This window comes from Mastigoproctus giganteus, chromosome 3 (assembly GCF_048544385.1).
Source record: "Mastigoproctus giganteus isolate SK-2022 chromosome 3, ASM4854438v1, whole genome shotgun sequence".
Lineage (NCBI taxonomy): Eukaryota > Metazoa > Arthropoda > Arachnida > Uropygi > Thelyphonidae > Mastigoproctus > Mastigoproctus giganteus.
The window spans coordinates 254281264-254301961 of record NC_143577.1 but is presented as its reverse complement, the minus strand read 5'-3'; the positions used below and the strand labels follow the sequence as shown (position 1 = coordinate 254301961).

Below are 20698 nucleotides of genomic sequence, written 5' to 3'. Positions count from 1 at the left end.
GAACAGTAAAGACTTTGAATAATACTCAAATGATAATATTTGCATTTCACTATATATCCGTTTAATTTCCTTAGTGCACAAAGGCTGAATTACATTAACACATTAAGAACAATAATAAAATAATATAACAAAGACATAACATAGAAAAGATTAACACCGGTACAAAAGTACCAGTGTTAAGATTCAACAATTCCTCTTCCACTTTCCTCTCAGTTATCACAAAATCATTTAGATCATTACTTTTCAATGAACTTCTAGCATTCCCCTCTCTAAAGAACAACTCATGCATGAGTGTAGATGCAAAATACCTTTTCAGTTTGTCAGCAACCCGAGCAGGATCACCAACAGTTAGACCATTGACATCAAGTGAACTGACGTTATTCAACCCTTTCCTTCTACTGTTAAATATAAGTAAAAAAGTCTTTGCCGTTTTTCTTTGCCAGAGACTTCTCACATTCTCACTTTTTAGCTTGCCTATCCTCCTTTGTGACTTGATTATGATTAGTTTATATCTAACGTAGGCTCCTGTATCACTTGATAATTTATATGCATTCCATGTATTTTTCTTCTCTGCCACACAAGTTTCATCAGTTCACCTGACATCCATTTAGGTCGAAGCTTGGAACAGTATTTCTTTGTTGGTATGAAAAGTCTAATAGCTTCTAGAATTACTTCCCCGAATGCTTCCCATAAAGAATATACTGTTGGTAACATCATTAGATGGTCCCATTGTATAGAATAAAACTGTCTGGGACCACTGTAGTCTTCCTTATGAAAGCAAAGCCCTTTTCTTTACTCTTGACAGTAGTTATATCTTTAAGTAAATACCACATCAGTACACTGTGATCACTGCCACCTAATGGTTCCTTTATCTGCAGATTCTTAATACATGAATAATCACTGCTGATAATCAGATCAAGAGTATTACTCCCTCTTTTTGCCTCTCGCACATGCTGTAGAAGAGTCATCCACTAAATCCACAAAAGTCTTGCTAGTGTGCGAGTCACCAAACCACCAGTTCCGGTTAATATTGCCTTTGTTGAACTAGCCTTTGTTCTGTAGAACAAAGGCTAGTTCTTCCAGTTGACTGGCTTGACCCAGTTGACTGGGTCGACTACGTTGCCAGATTTTCTAAGCAACCTCCAACTCTATCTAACCTGCCACTCTTCAACCACTCTCATTTCACTGATAATCTCGCTATGATCCGAATTTTCAAGCAACAACTGATGCAGGCCATTAATACTCTCCCTTTCACAACAACTATCGGTGACAATGGCATCCCCCAGTTCATAATCAAATGCTTAAGCATCTTCATCATCGATTCATTCCTCAACCTATATAACAGATGCCTTGGTCATTTCTTTCCACCCCAGTGGAACAGGTACTCGGTCCGGCCCCCTTCCTAAGCACCAACAATCGATGCTCCCAAGCCAATACAGGCCCATCGCTTGCGCCTCTGTATTGTTAAAAATTCTGGAGAAAGCACTGCTACCATCTGTTACCCATCAAATTCTCTGTGACAGTTCTCAGCAAATACACTATGGGATACGAGGAAGGTCAACTATAACTAACCTTGCAACAACCACACTGCACATCTTAGAAGCCTTTGAACAAAGACAGGAATTGTCAGTTATATATCTTGACATCCATTCCGCATTTGATGTCATCTATATACCTAATCTCCTACGTCTCTTAGAAAACTACTTCAATTTTCGCGGTGATGTTCTCTGGTTCCTAGAATATCTCCCATCCAAGAGGACCCTTGTTCTAAAGATCGGAACAAAGACCTTCACGCATCACATAACTGCCTATGTGCCTCAAGGGGGGAGGGGCCCTGTTTGGCGTTCTCTTCTCAGCAATATCGGTGCGGTTTGTGACCAACAAGTGCAATTGGATCATATATGCTGACGATGTCAATCTCCTTACTAGGATATCGCCATCCAACTCGGCAGCCAAAACCACTCAACAAATCAATAGCAAACTGCAGGACATGGCTGACTACCTCAATACTTTCAACCTCCAAATCAACCCCCTAAAATCGGTACAAATAATTTATACACTAAAGGGCAGCCTAACAATGTTGGAGCCTGTGCTTAATGGCTCCTCAGTTCCAAGTGTTCAAAACGCACAAAGATCTGGGGGTCGTTTCTGACTCCAAACTATCTTTCAACGATCACGTAAACCTCATACAGTCGAGGCTGAATTCAGTATGCTGGGTCGTCAAACAACAGCTGCTCCACACCACCAACCCACACCTGGTAAAAAGATACATCATATCAATCCTTTAGCCGATAATACTGTATGCTTCAGAGATATGGGCCTCAGCTGCCAAATCCAACATTAAACGGATATTCTCTGCCAAATTCTGGCTTCTAAAATGGGCTAACACCAAACTCCACCTTGCCCCAGCTCTCAGATCAATGCAGTTTTAGCAGATGCCCTTCAACTATGTAGGCTCTGATCCTACATCGGAGAAAGAAGGCTGCTGTTCACCATCAAGATGACCACTGGTAAAATTACAGAGCCAAACTTCTGGGATCACTGCACTTGGCACATTCCTTCCCCTTATCTCTGGTCTTCAGCACAGCTGCCAGCAAACCATAACCGGCAGATTCCTGCCAAAGCAAATGCTGCCCTCACTGCAAGCCATCGATGGGGACCTGGAAGAAGTGGTCAACAATAAAAAATACAGGAAGGGAATCCTCGTTGAACTAAAAATGTAAAACTGTGATTTGTTGCCTTCCAATAATCTGATGTAACATATATGTTTTTCTCATGAGTATCTCTTTTGTAAATATGTATTGTAAACCCCTGGCACCACCATGCTGTGACTAACTGTGTGTATATCATGCTGCAATTAAAGATTCTATTCTATTCTTTATCTGGAAAGTTAAAATCCCCCATTATAAGATATTCTGATTTACTGGCTCACTATTTCTCTGTACAGTTGTTCATTATTATTATTATTAGCATTAGCCATATGGTGCAAGGAAGCCCGAGGCTTATGCTGCACCAGCAAAAAAAAAAATTTCTCGTGTTACCCTGAAGTGAGAGACAGAATGACAGAAGTAGAAAGGAATCACCAAGAAAGAGAAGAATGATGATATCCAGCTCAGAACCCTGGGTGTGCCAAGGACATACTCACCAGATGGGAGCCCCCGGGGGTCAACCCCACTTGTATTATGCCTGTATAAACATATATTCGTGTACTGATTTGCCCATTGTGTAAGTTGAAAAATCTAGAATAATTCACAGGGAAACCCCTTTGTCTGAAATCAGTTAATTACAGCCTTTATTTATTAGCATTAGTAGAGGCATTTGATGCAAGAAAGCAAGCTTATGCAGCATCATCCAAAAAAAAAAAAAAACCACTTCCACTTCACCCCTCTGTTCGTTCCAAATACCTGTCCAGCTGAGCCTTAAACTTATTTAGGCTATCAACCTCCACCACAAGGGATGGAAGTCTGTTCCACCAACCAACCACCCGCTGGCTAAAGGCAAATTTCCGCACGTCTATCCTACATCTGTCTTTCCTCAATTTGAATTTATGCCCTCTCAGGTGATTTTTCTGAGCTAGAGGAAGAATCCCATCAGCATTGAGCATGCTTAAACCATTCAAGGCTTTATACACCTCTATCAGATCACCTCGCTGGTGCCTAGTCTCCAGACACTGTAATTTGCAAAACTTAAGCCTTTCTTCGTAAGAGCACCCCTTTGTTCCATTCACTAATCTTGTTGCCCTTCTCTGTACTCGTTCCAGCAGCTCTACATCCTTCTTGAAATGAGGCCTCCAGACCTGTATACAGTACTCTAGGTGTGGCCTGACCATTGCCTTATACAATGGAATAATCACCTCCTTATCCCTGCTGGAAAAATTCCTGTATATCATTGACAATACTCCATGAGCTACTCTTGCAGCCCGTCTGCACTGCTCAGAGAACTTCATATCTGCCTGCACAACCACCCCCAAGTCCCTTTCATTCTCTACCACTGTCAGTGTAGTACTACAGAGTTGATACGTTGCGCTGGGGTTGCTGTTTCCCATGTGTAGTACTTTACATTTGTCAATATTAAACTTCATTTGCCACCTCTCAGCCCATCTGCTCAACCTTTCCAGATCCTGTTGCAGCAGCATAGTGTCAGTAGTGTCCTTGACAACCCTGCCAACCTTTGTATTGTCTGCAAACTTGGACATTAAGCTTGCTATACCATCATCAATATCATTTATAAATACAGACAACAATAATGGACCCAACACTGAGCCCTGAGGGACTCCACTAATAACATTAGTCCACGATGAGCAGTGTCCATTGATTACCACTCTCTGTCTTCTCCCCCTCAACCACCCCTTTATCCATAGCAGCAATTTGCCTCCAATGTCACACTGCTCCAATTTGCGTAGCAGTCTTCCATGTGCAACAGTATCAAAAGCCTTTCTAAGATCCAAGTATATAATATCAAAGTTATTCCCTGCATCCAGTTCTTTTGTGACTGCATCATAGTATCCAATCAAGTTGGTCAGGCAAGACTTCTCCTTAACAAAACCATGCTGTGTCTGAGCTATAACTGAAGTCTTGTCTAAATGATCCTGCAGTGCTTCTTTAACCAGTGCCTCCATTAATTTTCCTGGAACAGAAGTTAAGCTCACAGGTCTATAATTACTTGTGTCAGCCTTTGATCCTCCTTTGTGAATTGGGGTCACATTTGCACATTTCCAGTCTATGGGTACCTCCCCTGAGTCCAAGGAAGCTCTCATAAGTATGGCTAAGGGTTTGCTTACTTCCTTTGTTGCCTCCTTTAATATAACTGGATAGATCCCATCCACCCCGGGTGCCTTTCTTGTGTTTATCTTCAACAGTTTCTCCTCCACTTTACTCCCAGTTATTTCAAGATTCTGTAGCTTACTGCTAGAGCTGAATACACCTCTGGCATTCCCCTTGCTGAATAACTCCTCATGTGTGAATGTCGATGCAAAATATTCATTTAGTTTGTTAGCTACCTGAGCAGGATCATCAACAGTTGACCCATCAATATCAAGTGGACCAATCTGATTCATCTCCTTCCTTCTAGAGTTTACATAAGTAAAGAACTCTTTGCTGTTTTTCTTTGCATCCTTGTAGGCATCACAGTCATTTAGCATATAACCCACTCCTACTCTCATTTTTGTTTTCCCATTGCTTATGCCACATCAGACTGACTCAACATTGCACTGGCCACCCATGTATCAACTGGATGCACTGCCTTAGATTTAATATGTTTCTTAACTGAGAGCATAAACCCTATTCCCCCCCCCCATCCTGTCTGTCGCCAGGTGCCGGCACTCAACATTCAACAGAGCCACACACACACACACTGGCTTTGACCTTACAGATGAAACCACGGCGTACAGAGGAAACCCTGGAGACTGCCTGAAAAACAAAAATACTTTGAATACTTTGTCCTTTCCGTATGCAATATACTTCCCATATTAAAATTCTGCATAATTTACGTCTGAGACAGCATGCCTCTGATATACCCACAATGTCAGAATTTGATGACTTAATCAGTACATCAAATTCATCGTTTATTTAATACACTCCTAGCATTAGTGTACATGCAATGTGAACATTTATAACTTACAGTGCATATGAGGAACACCCAAGTTTGCGTAGTGCTTATAATCTGAGAGCTTTTTATCATGTAGAGATGAAAATTAAAAAAACCTGCAAGGATATCCCCCACGGGCACTATATAATAAGCTTAGTTTGAACAGGACTTTTAGACAAAAAATTTACTAAACAAGATAATGGTAATCTTAACAACTCTTGACATTTTTGGAAAGTAGACTAGCAGTACTTACATCTTTTGGCAAGTCTATGTCTTTTCCATCTATTTTTAAATTTAAGGATTTTTTCATTTGTTCTAAAAGCTGCAACAAAATAAAAATCATTAAATCCATATATCTCTTAAGTGAAGGTTAAAAATTATAAATCTTACTGTCAATATACATTTTAAAATGGAAAATGGTTTAGAATTACAAGAACATTGGAAAATGCTGATGTCAGTTTATTTAACATGTTCAATGCATTGATACATATGAGCATAAAATGGGCCAACAGGGCTAGTCGGGTGGGTAAAGTGCCTTCCTGGCAACCCAAAGGCCGTGGGTTCAAATCCCGCCTCGGGCTTGGGTATTACGATGGTGCCGTACTGTCTGGTTGGACCTCAAGATATACGAAGAAAGCAGGAAAAAACTGGTTCCTTCGTATATTGCTCACATCATACAACAAAAAAAAAAAAAAAAAGCATAAAATGGCACTAGAAGTGATGTTGTCACACATATACAAGTTCAATGCATTGATACATATGAGCATAAAATGGGCCAACAGGGCTAGTCGGGTGGGTAAAGTGCCTTCCTGGCAACCCAAAGGCCGTGGGTTCAAATCCCGCCTCGGGCTTGGGTATTACGATGGTGCCGTACTGTCTGGTTGGACCTCACGATATACGAAGAAAGCAGGAAAAAACTGGTTCCTTCGTATATTGCTCACATCATACAACAAAAAAAAAAAAAAAGGCATAAAATGGCACTAGAAGTGATGTTGTCACACATATACAAGTTCAAAAGACATCTAAGGACTGTGCCATAATGCATATGGGTAAGCATCAATAAGGGCACATGAAATTAATAACTACTCAATACTGGCACACTAACTGAACTTTTGACAGCAACACTTGGTTTTGTTTATAGATCTGGCACAGTTTTTTTTTCACTAGTGAAATACTTTACACAATTTTAACCCATCAAATCATTTGGGTGCATGTGGAGCAATACACAAGATCAAATGTCTGATTGTGGGGAGTACTGTAAATGGAAGCCAGTGTGTGGGTTTAGATTACTGTGGGTGAGCACATAAAAGCAATGTAGTCTGCTGTCTAAACACTTTTGGTAGGAAGACCATATTTCTCCAGGTAATACAATTATTGTTAATCATTCACACAGGCATTGGCATGAGAAATAGCTTGAGAGCTTACAAATAAGGTCTTCAGAACATTACACCATTAATAGAAATGGATGGGGGGAGGGGTCTGTATTCAACCCATGTTCAAGAATGTATCATTGGATGGGATGAGCACTTTTGTCCAGCACGGGCCCAGGCAATTTCTGGTCTTCATGCTCGTGTGGAGGATAATTATGTTCGTTCAGTAACATGTACAGAGATGATCATGATGGTGTTATTTAAGGGCATACCATAACTAAAAATTCTACTGCTGACAAACAAGGCAGTGCCTTGAAAGCATTGGTAATGTTTTATCACTTTTAACTCCCTAACATTTATGTGTATATTATTTATTTCAGTAAAAAATTTCAGAGCTGGAAGGCTCAATAGCTTCCACGATTTTTCAATATACTAAAAAAAATAAGAGATTACTTCAATCTTTTTTGTGGAATGCTTCCAGTCAATTCTCTCCAAATGTAATGAATAAAATAAGATGAAAAAATGAATTAATGAATTCCCTCACCCATAGAGATACGACCAAATTCGACGCGCAATGGAATCGAAAGCTGAGAGTCCCAACCCAACCCCGAAACACGTCAAACCACCGCAGCAAGACCACAAATGTGAGAAGACATGTTGTCAGAATAAATAATTAAAACCGCTTCCGATAATAAATACTTAAAATCACAATTAAAAAAGATTAAAATCAGTCCGCATATTGCGCACAAATGCGTCAGAGCTGGCCTTTCATGCAGTCAATGATGGTCACGTATTCCTATTCAATGAAGTGGAAATTTTAAACACAACACAATTACATAAAATTATTGATTGCTGAAACGCTTGAAATGAAACTACACAAAAATTTTATCAATGTGCAACATCCTTACATAATTTCAGATTTCTGGTCTTTTTTATGCATGCGTTAATACAAATAATCTCTATTTTAAGAGCCAAATACACACAAACACTTTGCAATATTCCCATGCTGTGAACACGGCGATCAGCCGAAAAGTGTGGTCTGCTTAAGGAAGGAAAACAACTGTGCATTTCGTTTAATTTGAGTGTTCATCCAAATTTTGTGATTTTAATCTTTTTAATCGTGATTTTAATTATTTATTATCAGAAGCGGTTTTAATTATTTATTCTGACAACATGTCTTCTCACACTCGTGGTCTTGCTGCGGTGGTCTGATGTGTTTCGGGGTTGTGTTGGGGCTCTTGGCTTTCGATTCCGTTGCGCGTCGAATTTGGTCGTATCTCTATGAGTGAGGGAATTCATTAATTCGTTTTTACACACACACACACAAACACTTCGCGATATTTCCATCCTGTGAACACAGCGATCAGCCGAAAAGTGTGGTCTGCTTAAGGAAGGAAAACAGCTGTGCATTTCGTTTAATTTGAGTGTTCATCCAAATTTTGTGATTTTAATCTTTTTAATTGTGATTTTAATTATTTATTATCGGAAGCGGTTTTAATTATTTATTCTGACAACATATCTTCTCATACTCATGGTCTTGCTGCGGTGGTCTGATGTGTTTCGGGGTTGTGTTGGGGCTCTTGGCTTTCGATTCCGTTGCGCGTCGAATTTGGTCGTATCTCTATGAGTGAGGGAATTCATTAATTCGTTTTTTCATCTTATTTTATTTGTTACATTTGGAGATAATTGACTGGAAGCATTCCACAAAAAAGATTGAGGTAATCTCTTATTTTTTTTTAATATTATTTATTTCAATCCCATCCATAAAAAATTTATAGTTTTATCCTGTATTAAGTTTTTATTTTTCTACTTTATTTTATTTTATTTTATTAAAGGTTTTGTCATATACAAGGTTTGTCACAAAATTAATGAGACTGATTTTATAAAAAAAATTTTATTGTACAGTTTTGTACAAAAACATTCCAGCACACCAGCAACCACCATATTCCCCAGGGATATTTATAGGGGTTGTAGAAGAATTACCAAAAAGCTCAGATACAGAAGTCAATACAAGATGCTCGAAAATATGGTCTCATGATATCAGTACAGCGTATGATCTCTCTAACGGCTAAACAGGCCTGACAACGGTGAATCATGCTCAACATAAGGGTGTCTATAAGATTCTGTGGCAACAAATCCGATTCTTCCACTAGCGATTCCATTTTTCCAACCTTAGTTCACTGAGTGCCTGAGGGGTTGGCTGTCGGCATGCCGTCCAAGGGCGTCTCACACGTTTGATCGGATTTAAGTCCAGTGATCATGCTGGCCAAGGCAGTTATTGGATAACTTCAGTTTCAAGATATTCCTCTACCACTTGATCACTATATGCAGTGACATTGTCGTGCACGAAAAGAAAATGTGGGCCAATCCCATCCATAAAAAAAAGTCGCACATAGGGTTCGAGGGTCTGTTCGTGGTAACTGTGTAGTTACGATACACCTATCAAAAACATGAAGAGGGGTGTGGCCACTGATCATTATTCCACATAAGAACACCACCTCCACCATAAGAGTCCCTTTCTCTGATATTGGAGGGATGGTGACTCATTCCACGTTGTCTCCAGATGAAATAACGTCTAGAATCTGCTTGTAGGCTATAACAGAACACATTAGAGGATAGAACTGTACCCCATTTGTCAGGGCACCAAGTCACACGTTCATCGTTCAATGTTTCTGATACAGCTGATTCCTCAGTTCTCATTAAGGCACCTAGTGAGAACTAAGTTCAAGTTTTAAAAACAACTGTATCGAAAACTTGACAGTGGGGGAACCAACAGCAGCAGGCAGCGACTACAATACCAAAAAATGAACCATATCTAAAGAAACCTACATAATGAAAGGTAAGGCAAGAGAGTCAACTTCAAAAGAGGATTATAACAGAATGAGATATTTCTTGGACTCAATTACCTGAAGTGACTATTCTATAGTTTTTTTTTTTTTTTTTTATGTGAACCCCAAACACAAGAGGTATTAGAACCTATAGTACTTAGTACCGTGCTTGAGTTGGAGGTTGAGAAGACGAAAGAAGATATTTGTTGACACTGGACTTGAACTTCTGTAGATTGTAATTTTCAGGAAATAAGTATGAAGGAAGGTTGTTCCAGAAAACGGCAGTTGAATGAATAAATGAGGAAGATGAAAATTTGGTTCTGTGGGTTTGAAGTTGGACAGTAAATGGATGTTGGCTGGTGGCGGCAGGTGTTCGGACTGTTTTGAAAGAGAGAGCGGGAATTTTAGAAGCCATTTCAGAAGAATAGTGTCCATGGAGGTATCTGTAGCAGAGGCATGCGGCAGAAACAGTGTGTCTATGAGAAAGCGAGTGGAGAGACTCTGTTAGAGATATACCTAACTGGCCTCTTCTGAATGGAATCAAGAAGCCTGAGAGAGGTTTTGGGGGCACCACCCCAGATGTGGGAACAATATTCCATGGCAGGGCAGATTTGTGATTTATACAGAGTGAGCAGCTGTTTGGAAGAAAAGTAAAGCCGAGAGAAAACCAAGTTTTTTAGATGCAGAGGAAGCAATATTTGTAATGTGCTTGTGCCAAGAGAGATTAGAAGTCAGGGTAATCCCCAAAAGAGATATATCATTTTGCCTAGAAATCGTAGTGTCACTAAAGATAAGCATAGGAGCAGAAGAATCCTTTTTACGAGATATAAGACAAGACTGAGTTTTAGAAGGGTTGAAATCAACTAAGTTGTCTTTGCCCCACTGGAGAATTACCTGAAGATCGGCATTTAAAGAATTGGTAGCAGATTTTCGAGAAGTTGAAGCTGATTGATCAGGACAAGGTTTCTCAAAATGGAAAGTTGAATGCAATGTGCTATCATCGGCAAAACTATGGATAGGATTTCCAGTCAATGGAAGAAGGTCATTGATATACAAGAGGAAAAGAGTGGGGGAAAGAACTGAACCTTGGGGGACACCAGCATTAGTGGAGAAGTTAGAAGACAGAGAGCCATCTACCATCACGCTCAGTGAGCGATCAGAGAGAAAACTGGATAACCAATTACTAAAAACAGTTGGCAAACCATAAGATGGAAGCTTGTTTATACCAAACCAAGACCTTTATGCCAAACACGATCAAAAGCCTTTGAGATGTCAAGAACAACTCCGAACCTTTCCATAAACGGAAAGGTTCGGTGAAATGAATTATTTCGGTGAAGTGAATATGAATTAGTCCATAAATGGGTAACATAAGCCAGAATATCACCAGTGGATCGACACTGACGGAAACCATACTGGCGATCGTTGATCCGACGGAAGGTTTCTAGGTAGTTTAAGAGTTAGCGGTTAATTGATTTCTCCATTACTTAAGAAAGAGTAGAAGTAATTGCAATGGGACGATAACTGGATGGGAGGGATTTGTCACCTTTTTTAGGAACTGGCTAGATATGAGCAAATTTCCAAGCAGAATAAAAACACCTTTGGAATAAGAAAGTGAGAAAAGGCGGCAAAGAATAGGAGTAAGTTCAGGAGCACAGGTTTTGAGAACAAGTGGAGAAATACCATCGGGACCTGGATCTTTCTTAGCATCCAGATTCATCAAAATCCTTCTGACATCCTTTTGATGGAAGACAACAGGAGGCATTGAATGGAGCGTGTTGGGAATGGTGGGAGGTGTTTTACCAAGAGACCAGAATGCTCAGCTACCATTAGGGCAAGTTTTCTACTCTTAGCCTGTTCAAACTCTAGTTTGGACTGATTAATAACTGCTTTACAATTGTTGTGAGCTTTGGTGTAGGCAGAAAATGAAACTGAAGAATTAGAAACAAGCCAATTACGATATGCAACATTCTTCTCTTGGACAGCCTTAGCACATTTATTGGAAAACCAAGGTTTAGAAAAAGGATGAGATTTTAAAGTGGAGTGTGGGATAAAGGATTCCATTCCTGCAAGAATAATTTCACTGACACGATCTGAGCAAACGTTGACATCAGAAGTTTTGAAACAGTAATCCGACCAAGGAAAACAATTAAAGAAGTCTCGCAGATCATCCCATTTTGCATTCTTGTAATGCCAAACAACACGAGGTTGGGAATAGCCATGAGATAAGGGTTCCACTGGAGAAGAGACAATCACCAAGTTGTGATCTGAAGTGCCTAAAGGACCTCTCACTTCGACTGTGTACTTAGAAGTGTTGTTTGTGAGAAAAAGATAAAGTGTATTGGCTGTATGATTAGGATTGTCCAGTATTCTTGTAGGTAAATGAACAATCTATGCTAGGTTGTTAGTAATTGCAAAAGCCCCAGCATCTCGACCTGCTGGGTCAGTGTGACTAGAAAACGGAAGCCAGCTGGAGTTGTGAACATTAAAATCACCAAGGAAAATTACCTCACTGTTAGGAAAGTTGGACTGGAGAAAGTCAAGTTGCAAAGAGAGGATGTCAAAGAGCTCCAAGTGATTAGTGGAGTTGGGAGAACGGTAGAGACAACAGATGAATTTAACACAATGAGGTAGAGAGATTTTAAGCCAGAGAAGATTAAAGAGAGGAGATACCATATTGACAAGTCTCTGACAGGGAATATCAGAACGGACATATGCACAAGTACCACCTTTGAGGCGAAAGGAATCATACAGCGAATAATTTGGGCATCTGAGATGAGCAGTAGTTGAATCAACTGATAACTGAGATTCTGTCAGAAAAGGTACATGGGGTTTGGCAGACTGCAAGTGGAAATGGACATCGTTGAGATTAGAACTGATATTTGTGAAATGAATTAGGAAGTCCTTGGGAGGTTTAGATCTTTTCCAGATAAGCTTGCTCTATTAGTTTGACAATTCATGGTGTATTCAATAGTAAGAAAAAGTGGCTGGGACATGGTGTATGAAGTAATGAAATTTTTGGATATGGAGTACATGTGGTAAGAATATACCCAGATCCTTGACATAACGTGGCCTCGACAACGCTCCCCACATACACACTACTCGGACTCCCTCCAGTCACTATATGGCAGAGTAGAGGTAGCAAGATTATACACTAGCTGATCCGGAAGCCTCCTAGAGAGTTACCAATAGGTTCGGTCCGGTGTACTAACTAGCGGCCGGCCTGCGAACACCGTTTTAGAGCTGTACCCTCGAAATGTAAGGAATATTGGATCTCGCCACGGCATTCATCATAACCTCAAAAGTCATCAATCATACTGCATGATGGAAGAGATAGGGAAGGGTTGACCGGAACTTAGCTCTAGAGACTAAACATGGGTTCCACCACTTCAAGCCTCCAATAAGCAAAGTGGTGGTATTTCACCGGTTGATGAGAGATCTACCACCTAGTACTGCCTGGTAACATAGAGGGGCAGCGTTCCTCCATGTGGTGTGGGCGCCACACCTCGACCCCTGCTTATGTTGGTTCACACCTGGGTGGTCACCCACCATGTACTTGTGCATGGAGGTTATACCCAGGATTACTAACAGTCCCACCATCGTGAAGGTGCAAGCAGAGAATTTGGCTGTCACAGACCGTCCGGACTTCGCCTAAATTGGACCCACTTAACTTGAGTGTCACCCAAATATCAGTTCCATCAGCGTTTTAGACTCCCAGGTAGCAAGTTCAGTTTGTCTGGCATATCTGAGAGAATGTCTGTGACAACCTCAAGGACCAAAGTTGGATACAAATAGTTGGATACAAATAAGCTATGGGAAATGTTCAAGGGTTTTATCTTCGTAGGCACACAAATGTATTCATACTAGTGGTCAAATTCCATAATTTAAGATGTCAAAATGGTTGGCGGGGGAGGTTAAGAGTGAATGGGCAAAATAAACAGGCATGAGACAGTTACAAACAATCAACTGATTCCAATCTATGTGAGCATTACAGAAGAATATGTAACAAAGCCACTCATGGGGTAAGATGGATGAAAGCTGATCATGAGAAGGCACTAGCAAAGAAGCTAAGAATGAGGATAAGGAGTTCTTCTCATACATGAATATAAGAAAGAAGAGAGTAAATTCAATAGGTCCAATAACAGGCTGCAATGTAAAGTCCACAGGAAGCCCAGCAGAAATGGCAGATGAACTGAACTGATGCATCTCACTGATATTTACAGTCGAAAGCAAGCTCAAAACTTTAGGGATTAAGGAATCAGAGTGCTGTAAAATAAGTGATATCAGGATTTCAGGCAAGCATTTGTTAGAAAATGCTACTGAGATTAAAGGAGGGTGACAGCGGTAAATATTCACTGCAATTAAAAAAGCTGCATATCAGTGTGGCACACTATTGAAAACGTTAATGAGAGCATCACTTAAATCCACGAAGATCCCCCTTGGACTGGAGAAGTGCTAATGGGCTCCCCAATTTGCAAAGGTGATGCCAAAGAGGAGGTAAGCAACTACAGGCCAGTCAGTTTGACTTCTGTGGTAGGGAAGATAAAGGTGGGTATAGTAAGGATGCCATTCAGGACCATTAACAAGAATGATACATTGAATATATTCCAGAATGGTTTGTTAAGGGAAGGTCATGCCTGACTAATTTTGTAAATTAATAGAATGTAGTCATTAAGCAGTTTTGTTGTGCAGGTAACAATTTCAACATTATATTCTCATACATGAATATAAGAAAGAAGAGAGTAAATTCAATAGGTCCATTAACAGGCTGCTAGACTTTACTAACACTTTTGATACAATCCCTGGAAAGCTGCTATAAAAATTGGAAGCTGAAGTTACTGGCAAGATCCTGCACTCGATTGCAAGTTGGCTAAAAGAAAGGAGGACACTCGATTGCAAGCTGGTTAAAAGAAAGAAGGCAGAAGGTTGTTATGGTCAATCTTCAGGGTGGACAAGAGTAGCAAGTGGGGTCCCTCCTATATCTAATTTTCATAAATGATATTGGCAAAGGAATCAAGTGTCAAAATTCGCTAATGATTTGAAAACAGGAAAGAGGGACAGGTCATGTTGCTTCAAAAAGAGTTAGATCAGGTTAAATTAGTTAGATATAATAGAAGAAAATAATGGAGTCTCTATTTAAAAAAGTAATGACAGTGGAAAATGAAAACATCCTGGGGATAACTGTGCAGTAAGATATAAAGTTCTCTGAGCAATATAGACAAGCTGCCAGGATAGCTCACATTTCTTAAAAGTTCCTGTGTGTCATTCAAAGTTCCTGTGAATGATACACAGGAATTTTTTTAGAAGGGATAAAAAGGTGATTATCCCATTGTACAAGGCAATGGGACAATCACCTTAAGTATCTTACTGTATACAGGTCTGCAGGCCTCATTTTAGTAATAATGTAAATCTGCTGTAATGGGTGCATAGAAGGGCAATAAGATTTGTGAAGGGAACAAAAGGGCGATCTTACCAAGCAAGTCTTCAGTTCTGCAAACTGCAGCATCTGAAGACTAGACACCTATGAGATGATCTGATTGAGGTGTTTAAGGCTTTGAATGGCTTGAGCATGTTCAATGCTGATAGTATTCTTCCTCAAACTACATTCATGAGAGGATATAAATTCAAACTGAGAGAGGATGTGTAGATATGCAGAGATCTGCCATCAGCCAGTGTGTGGTTAATTGTTGGAGTTAAACTTCCATATGCTGTTGTGGAAGTGGGTAGTTGGAATAAATTCAAGGAAGAACCAGACAAATTACTGGAGAGGATGGACTGGGGTGATGTGGGAGTTTTTTTTATTTTTTATTTCCCCTGATGCTTTATTAGCTCACTTTCTTATATATTTTGCTATACCACTACTACTACTACTACTACTACTAATAATAATATATATAGTCCAAAAAATGCAACTAAGATTAATGGTGCTAATGTAAGGTTATGCAATAAGGGAACAGAAATCCTATAGTTAGGTATTAATTAATGGCTGGGGAGGGAGGGGAGAAGCTTAAAGTAGTTCAAGGCTAAAAGGACTTAAGTATTACGATTCAATGACGTGAAATTTTCCATTCAATGTAAACAAGAAGATAGGAAGGCAAATGGCTTGTCTGTGATTTATAGCCTTTGCTGTATGGAGAAAGACATCAGTATCCCTTTTTATAAAGAAATTAATTTATGCCATTTGAAACATTATATTCAGGTCTAGACACTACAACTAATGAAAGGAGAACTTCTGGAGAGAGTTCAGAGAAGGGTGATCAGATTAGCGATAAGTGCAAAGAAATGCATATATCAAGAATGACTTTGGAAGTTGTGGACTGAAAAGGTTGATAACTAGACATCTAAGGGGAAATCCATATGGTGCTTAAGGCACTGAAAGGATTGGGTAAAATGAATGAGAAAGAGATTAATGGGTAAGATATGAATGAGAGGAGACAAACATAAAATCTCAGTAAATAACAAAAGATTGGATCTCATGAAGTACACTATGGACAGCGAATTATTGAACATGGAACAAGCAAAGTAGTGGAAGCATTGAGTGACTAAGTTTAAAGCAGAAATGGATGATTATCATCTGGGGAAAGAATATTTTGGTTTGTTCAAATTATTAATATATAAAAAAAAACTTTCTCTTTTTTATGGGATTTTTCTGCCCCATGGCAGGTACGGCTCCAAGTGCATGGAATGGTTGGTTGCGTCCAGTTACTATTATTATTACTGTTGATCAAAACACTCTCTTGCTATCCTACAGGTGTTCAGGATTAGGGCATTCTGGAGTTTCATGTATGTGTTCTCTGGGAGGCCTATTGTTGCTAGGTTGTTATTATTACAGTTGCTGTTCTTTATTTCTCCCTGGGGGAGGGATTCCACCCCATGAGGGGTACTGGTACCAAGTGCACAGGGTGGTTATGTCTGGTGTTACTGTTGGTCGAGGAACTCCCTGACTATCCTAAAACTATTCAGGATTGCAATTTTCTGGAGTTCCTTGTATGAGTTCTCTGAAGACTGATTGCTACTAGGGTGTTATGTGGGGTCTTTGGCACCATACCAATGGTTGACACGATGATCGGTATGGTCATTACTTGTTGTATAATGCCACATCTCCTGTCTTAGGTCCGTGTACTTCCTATCTTTTCCTCGTGGATTTTCAGGAGATTGCCAGTGTTGGGCACTGCTATGTCATTCAGATAGGTATCCTTTTCCTTCTTGTCAACAAGAGTTACGTCTGGTCAGTTGTGCAGGATTGTCTTATCCATTATTATGGCACATTCCCAGTACAGCTTGTGGGTTGGGATCTCTAGTACTGCCTGGGGTTCATACTTGTAATACAGTATATTTCTTTGATCAACTGGTATTTCTTCCCTGGCTTCTGATGTATTATCCTAGTGACTTGGTTAAGTCTACGAGTGTACTCAATCTGGATGATAACCTTGCCTCCTGTGGTGGTGGTGGTGTTGGTTTGTTTCTGAGGGTAGGTGGCATCTTCAACATATGTCATCTGACATCCTGGGATCCTTGGTAATGTACAGTGAAACTTCTCCTAACAGACACCTTTCGTTAACGGACATCTCTCTACAACGGACATTTTCAAATTCCCCAACTCACCTCTATTGGTTTTAATGTGTTTTCAGCTTCTGTCTAGCGGACATTCTCTGTAACGGAAGCGGACAAGCAATCTGCACTGTTTCGTTTAGATTAGCACTTAATCTGATCTCCCCATAACGGACAGCGGGCGAGCTAACGGTCCTTTTTCTAGGAACTTTTCTTCCACGTAATTGCCTCAATCGTGTGTTTATTTTCTATTTCCGATTCTCTGAATTTTATCAAGGTTTACGTCACGGTTCTAAACCCTTTTTCAAAAATTTTAAGGCACGTGTAAAACTTCTGATGAATTCGGTGTGTGCAGGGGGGGGGAATATGGTCGGCCTTTCATCTTTTCAGTTTTGTTCAGTGTCGTGTGAAGTGCACAAAGTCTTCTCGTAAACATTTAACTTTAAAAGATAAAGTCGAACTCATTAATGAGTATGGTCGGCAAAAAAATAGTGTTCGCAATCTCGCTGCAAAATTCAAAATCGGGAAGACGCAAGTAAGCGACATCCTAAAGAAAAAAAATGAACTGCTCAAACAATTTTGGCAACACGGAAATGATCAGGTTCAAAAATCATTCCCGAAAACTGTTGGACTTCAAATTGACAATGTTACGTAAGAGTGGTTTTGTTGCGCAGCACGTGCTAAAAAAATTCCCATTAATGGGCCTATTATTAGGGAAAAGGCTTTGGAGGTTGCGAAATCTATGGGAGTAAATGAGTTCAAAGCTTCTGAGGGATGGCTAGACAAGTTCAAAACTAGGCATAAACCTTCTTGGAAAACTGTAAGTGGTGAAGGTGGATCTGTTGATACTGGGGTTGTAACAGAGTGGACCGTCAAATTGGAAGATTTATGTCGTGATTTTGAAGCTAAGGATATTTACAACTGTGACGAAACAGGGTTTGTTTTTTTAAAGCTCTTCCTGAAAAAACAATGAGTCTAAAAAACGAAAAGTGCCAGGGTGGAAAAATTTATAAGGAATGCTTGACTGTACTATTGCGTACAAATATGCTGGGAGACTTTGAAGAACCTCTTGTTATAGGAAAACCACAAAATCCTCGTTGTTTCAAGGGCATAAAGTTGAATCTTTTGAATGTTGACTGGAAGTCTAATAAAAAAGCGTGATGACACAAGATATCATGAGCAAATAGATAAGTCACTTTAACCAAAACATGATTCATCAAAACAGAAAAATTATTCTTTTCATGGATAATGCTGCATCTCATCCGCACATTGAATTGTCCAACATTCAAATTGCTTTTCTGCCACCAAACACATCTGCAGAGTGTCAGCCCTTGGATCAAGGGATAATAAAAAATTTTAAACTTCGCTACAGAAAACGTGTTTTAAGACATCTCACTGCAAACATGAACGATGTAACATGTGCGAGTGACCTTGCAAAGAAAATCAGTATCCTAGATGCGATTCAATGGATTTCCTCTTCAGTAAACGCAATTAGAAAACAAATTGTCGTGAACTGTTTTGTAAAGTCTGGCTTCTCAAACGCAAAAATTAAAGTTGTGAACAGCAAAGTGGAGCACCAAGAAGAACAAGAACTTCAACATCTATTGATAATGTACGATACTTCAGCTACAAGTGACCCTGGCTACAAAGATATAAACTCAAACCTCACTAAAGAAGATAGTGCTCTAGATATCAACGACATCATCATCAATATTGTTCAAGAAGTTCCTCATGAGGATGAAGAAATGGAAGGAGTTCATTCTGTTGAAGAACATATTAACGACGAACCACCGATGAAAATAGAAGAAGCACTCATACAAATCAATCGTTTAAAAATGTTTTTCGCCACTGAAGAAGATACTGAAGGACATTTGATGGTTGCTTCACTCCAAACAAATGTTGAAAACAAAATTATCTGCCGGAAGAAGGTGCAGAAGAAAATAAGTGATTACTGTATGTATTTTTCTTAAGATAAAGTCATAATATGCATAGCACAATTGTATGTATATTATTTACAAAAATATTGTGCAAATATGTATATAATTTAATTTAATTTTACATTAAACGTTTAACGATTTTTCTTTCTTTCTTTTTTTTTTCTCCCTCAGACTTCTTGTTAGCGGAAACTTCTCTCTAACGGACAAATTTTCGTTCCCCATGGCTGTCCATTAAAGGGAAGTTTCACTGTATTTGCTATAATTCCTGGTGTTGATTAACTGGTCTTGGATGGCGAGCATGAATCGTTCAGTTTTGGGCAAAAGCGTTATGCTTGTGAGCCACGCATTGGCCATTTTATCCGCAGTCTTGATAGATGTCATTGTAGTGTTTACCATGCAGTGTCTTCTTTGCCCATCTATCTTCGTTTGTGCCATCTACGCAGGAGGAGGTACCTCGCTTAGGTTGAGTGGGGTATGCCACTTGTCTATTTTCTTTATGGCCTGGTAGAGTGCTACTGTGTTTTGCTGTCTTCTGTTGCTTGATGAGGTCTATCATGCCCCTTCCTCCTCCTTTCCAAGCTATTGCCAGTCACTCCACAGTTGACTTCGGATGGTGTTGGCAGCTCTTGGTCATCATTGGACCTATCTTTCTCATGATATTCTCCAGCTTGGTGTTAGTCCAATCTATGATCCCAAAGGAGTATGTGGGTAGAAGCACTGGGACTACATAAGTGTTTACAGCTGTAACTGTGTTCCCTCCATACAGCTTTGCTTTGAGAAGGCTTCTGAATCTGATTGTATTTTCTGGTCAGGCACGCCTTGTGTTCTAACTACTGAGCCTGCATCATTCCCAGGTATTTGTAGGTCTCTTCCCCCATTATGGCTTCGCTCTCTTTACCAGTGTACAACTGGTGGTTTTGGCTGACTAATTTCCCCTGATCCAATCCGTGGGTCTTGCATTTGTCTAGACCTAATTCCATCCTGATATCATTGCTGAATCCTTAGGTGATCCGGAGGAGATGCTTCTCGGTTGCCAAGAAGAGTTTGATGTCATCCATGTACATAAGGGAGGAGAGGGTGTACAGGTTCGTTCCTTACTTTTTTGAGGTTATGTCCATGGGTTATTATTATTATTGCTATTATTGTTATTTTTATTTAATTTTTAAATTTTTCTGCAGAAACCTTACATCATTTGGCCTTACTAATAAGGTAAAAGGTATGTTCGTGTCAGATGGCAGCTGGGATTTCTCCCATCTCCGTGTGTGTTTCGCTGTATCGAGGACAGTACACTGTCAAGCCAGAGACTTGAAAGTGTGTGGGCCAAGTCTGTGCAGTGTGATATGTTGTGCCCATCGTTTGTCTGGCTTATTGGCAGCAAGGCCCCTAGTGGGGCCCAACGTTTCCCATACCTCGCCACGTGGAGACTAGC

General features: G+C 39.9%; 1 protein-coding gene across 2 annotated transcripts in view; it reads right to left on the bottom strand.

Annotated features, from left to right (window-relative positions):
* psidin (phagocyte signaling impaired) overlaps positions 1 to 20698 on the bottom strand; it is a 513704-nt gene that overhangs the window by 292301 nt on the left and 200705 nt on the right. The window contains exon 11 of one of the 2 annotated variants that reach the window (XM_090371034.1): positions 5840 to 5908. The exons of the other annotated variant lie outside the window; for it this stretch is intronic. Within the exon in view, the coding sequence (XP_090227160.1) occupies positions 5840 to 5908 (69 nt within the window). The remainder of the gene's footprint in view (positions 1 to 5839; positions 5909 to 20698) is intronic. 2 annotated transcript variants of the gene reach the window in all.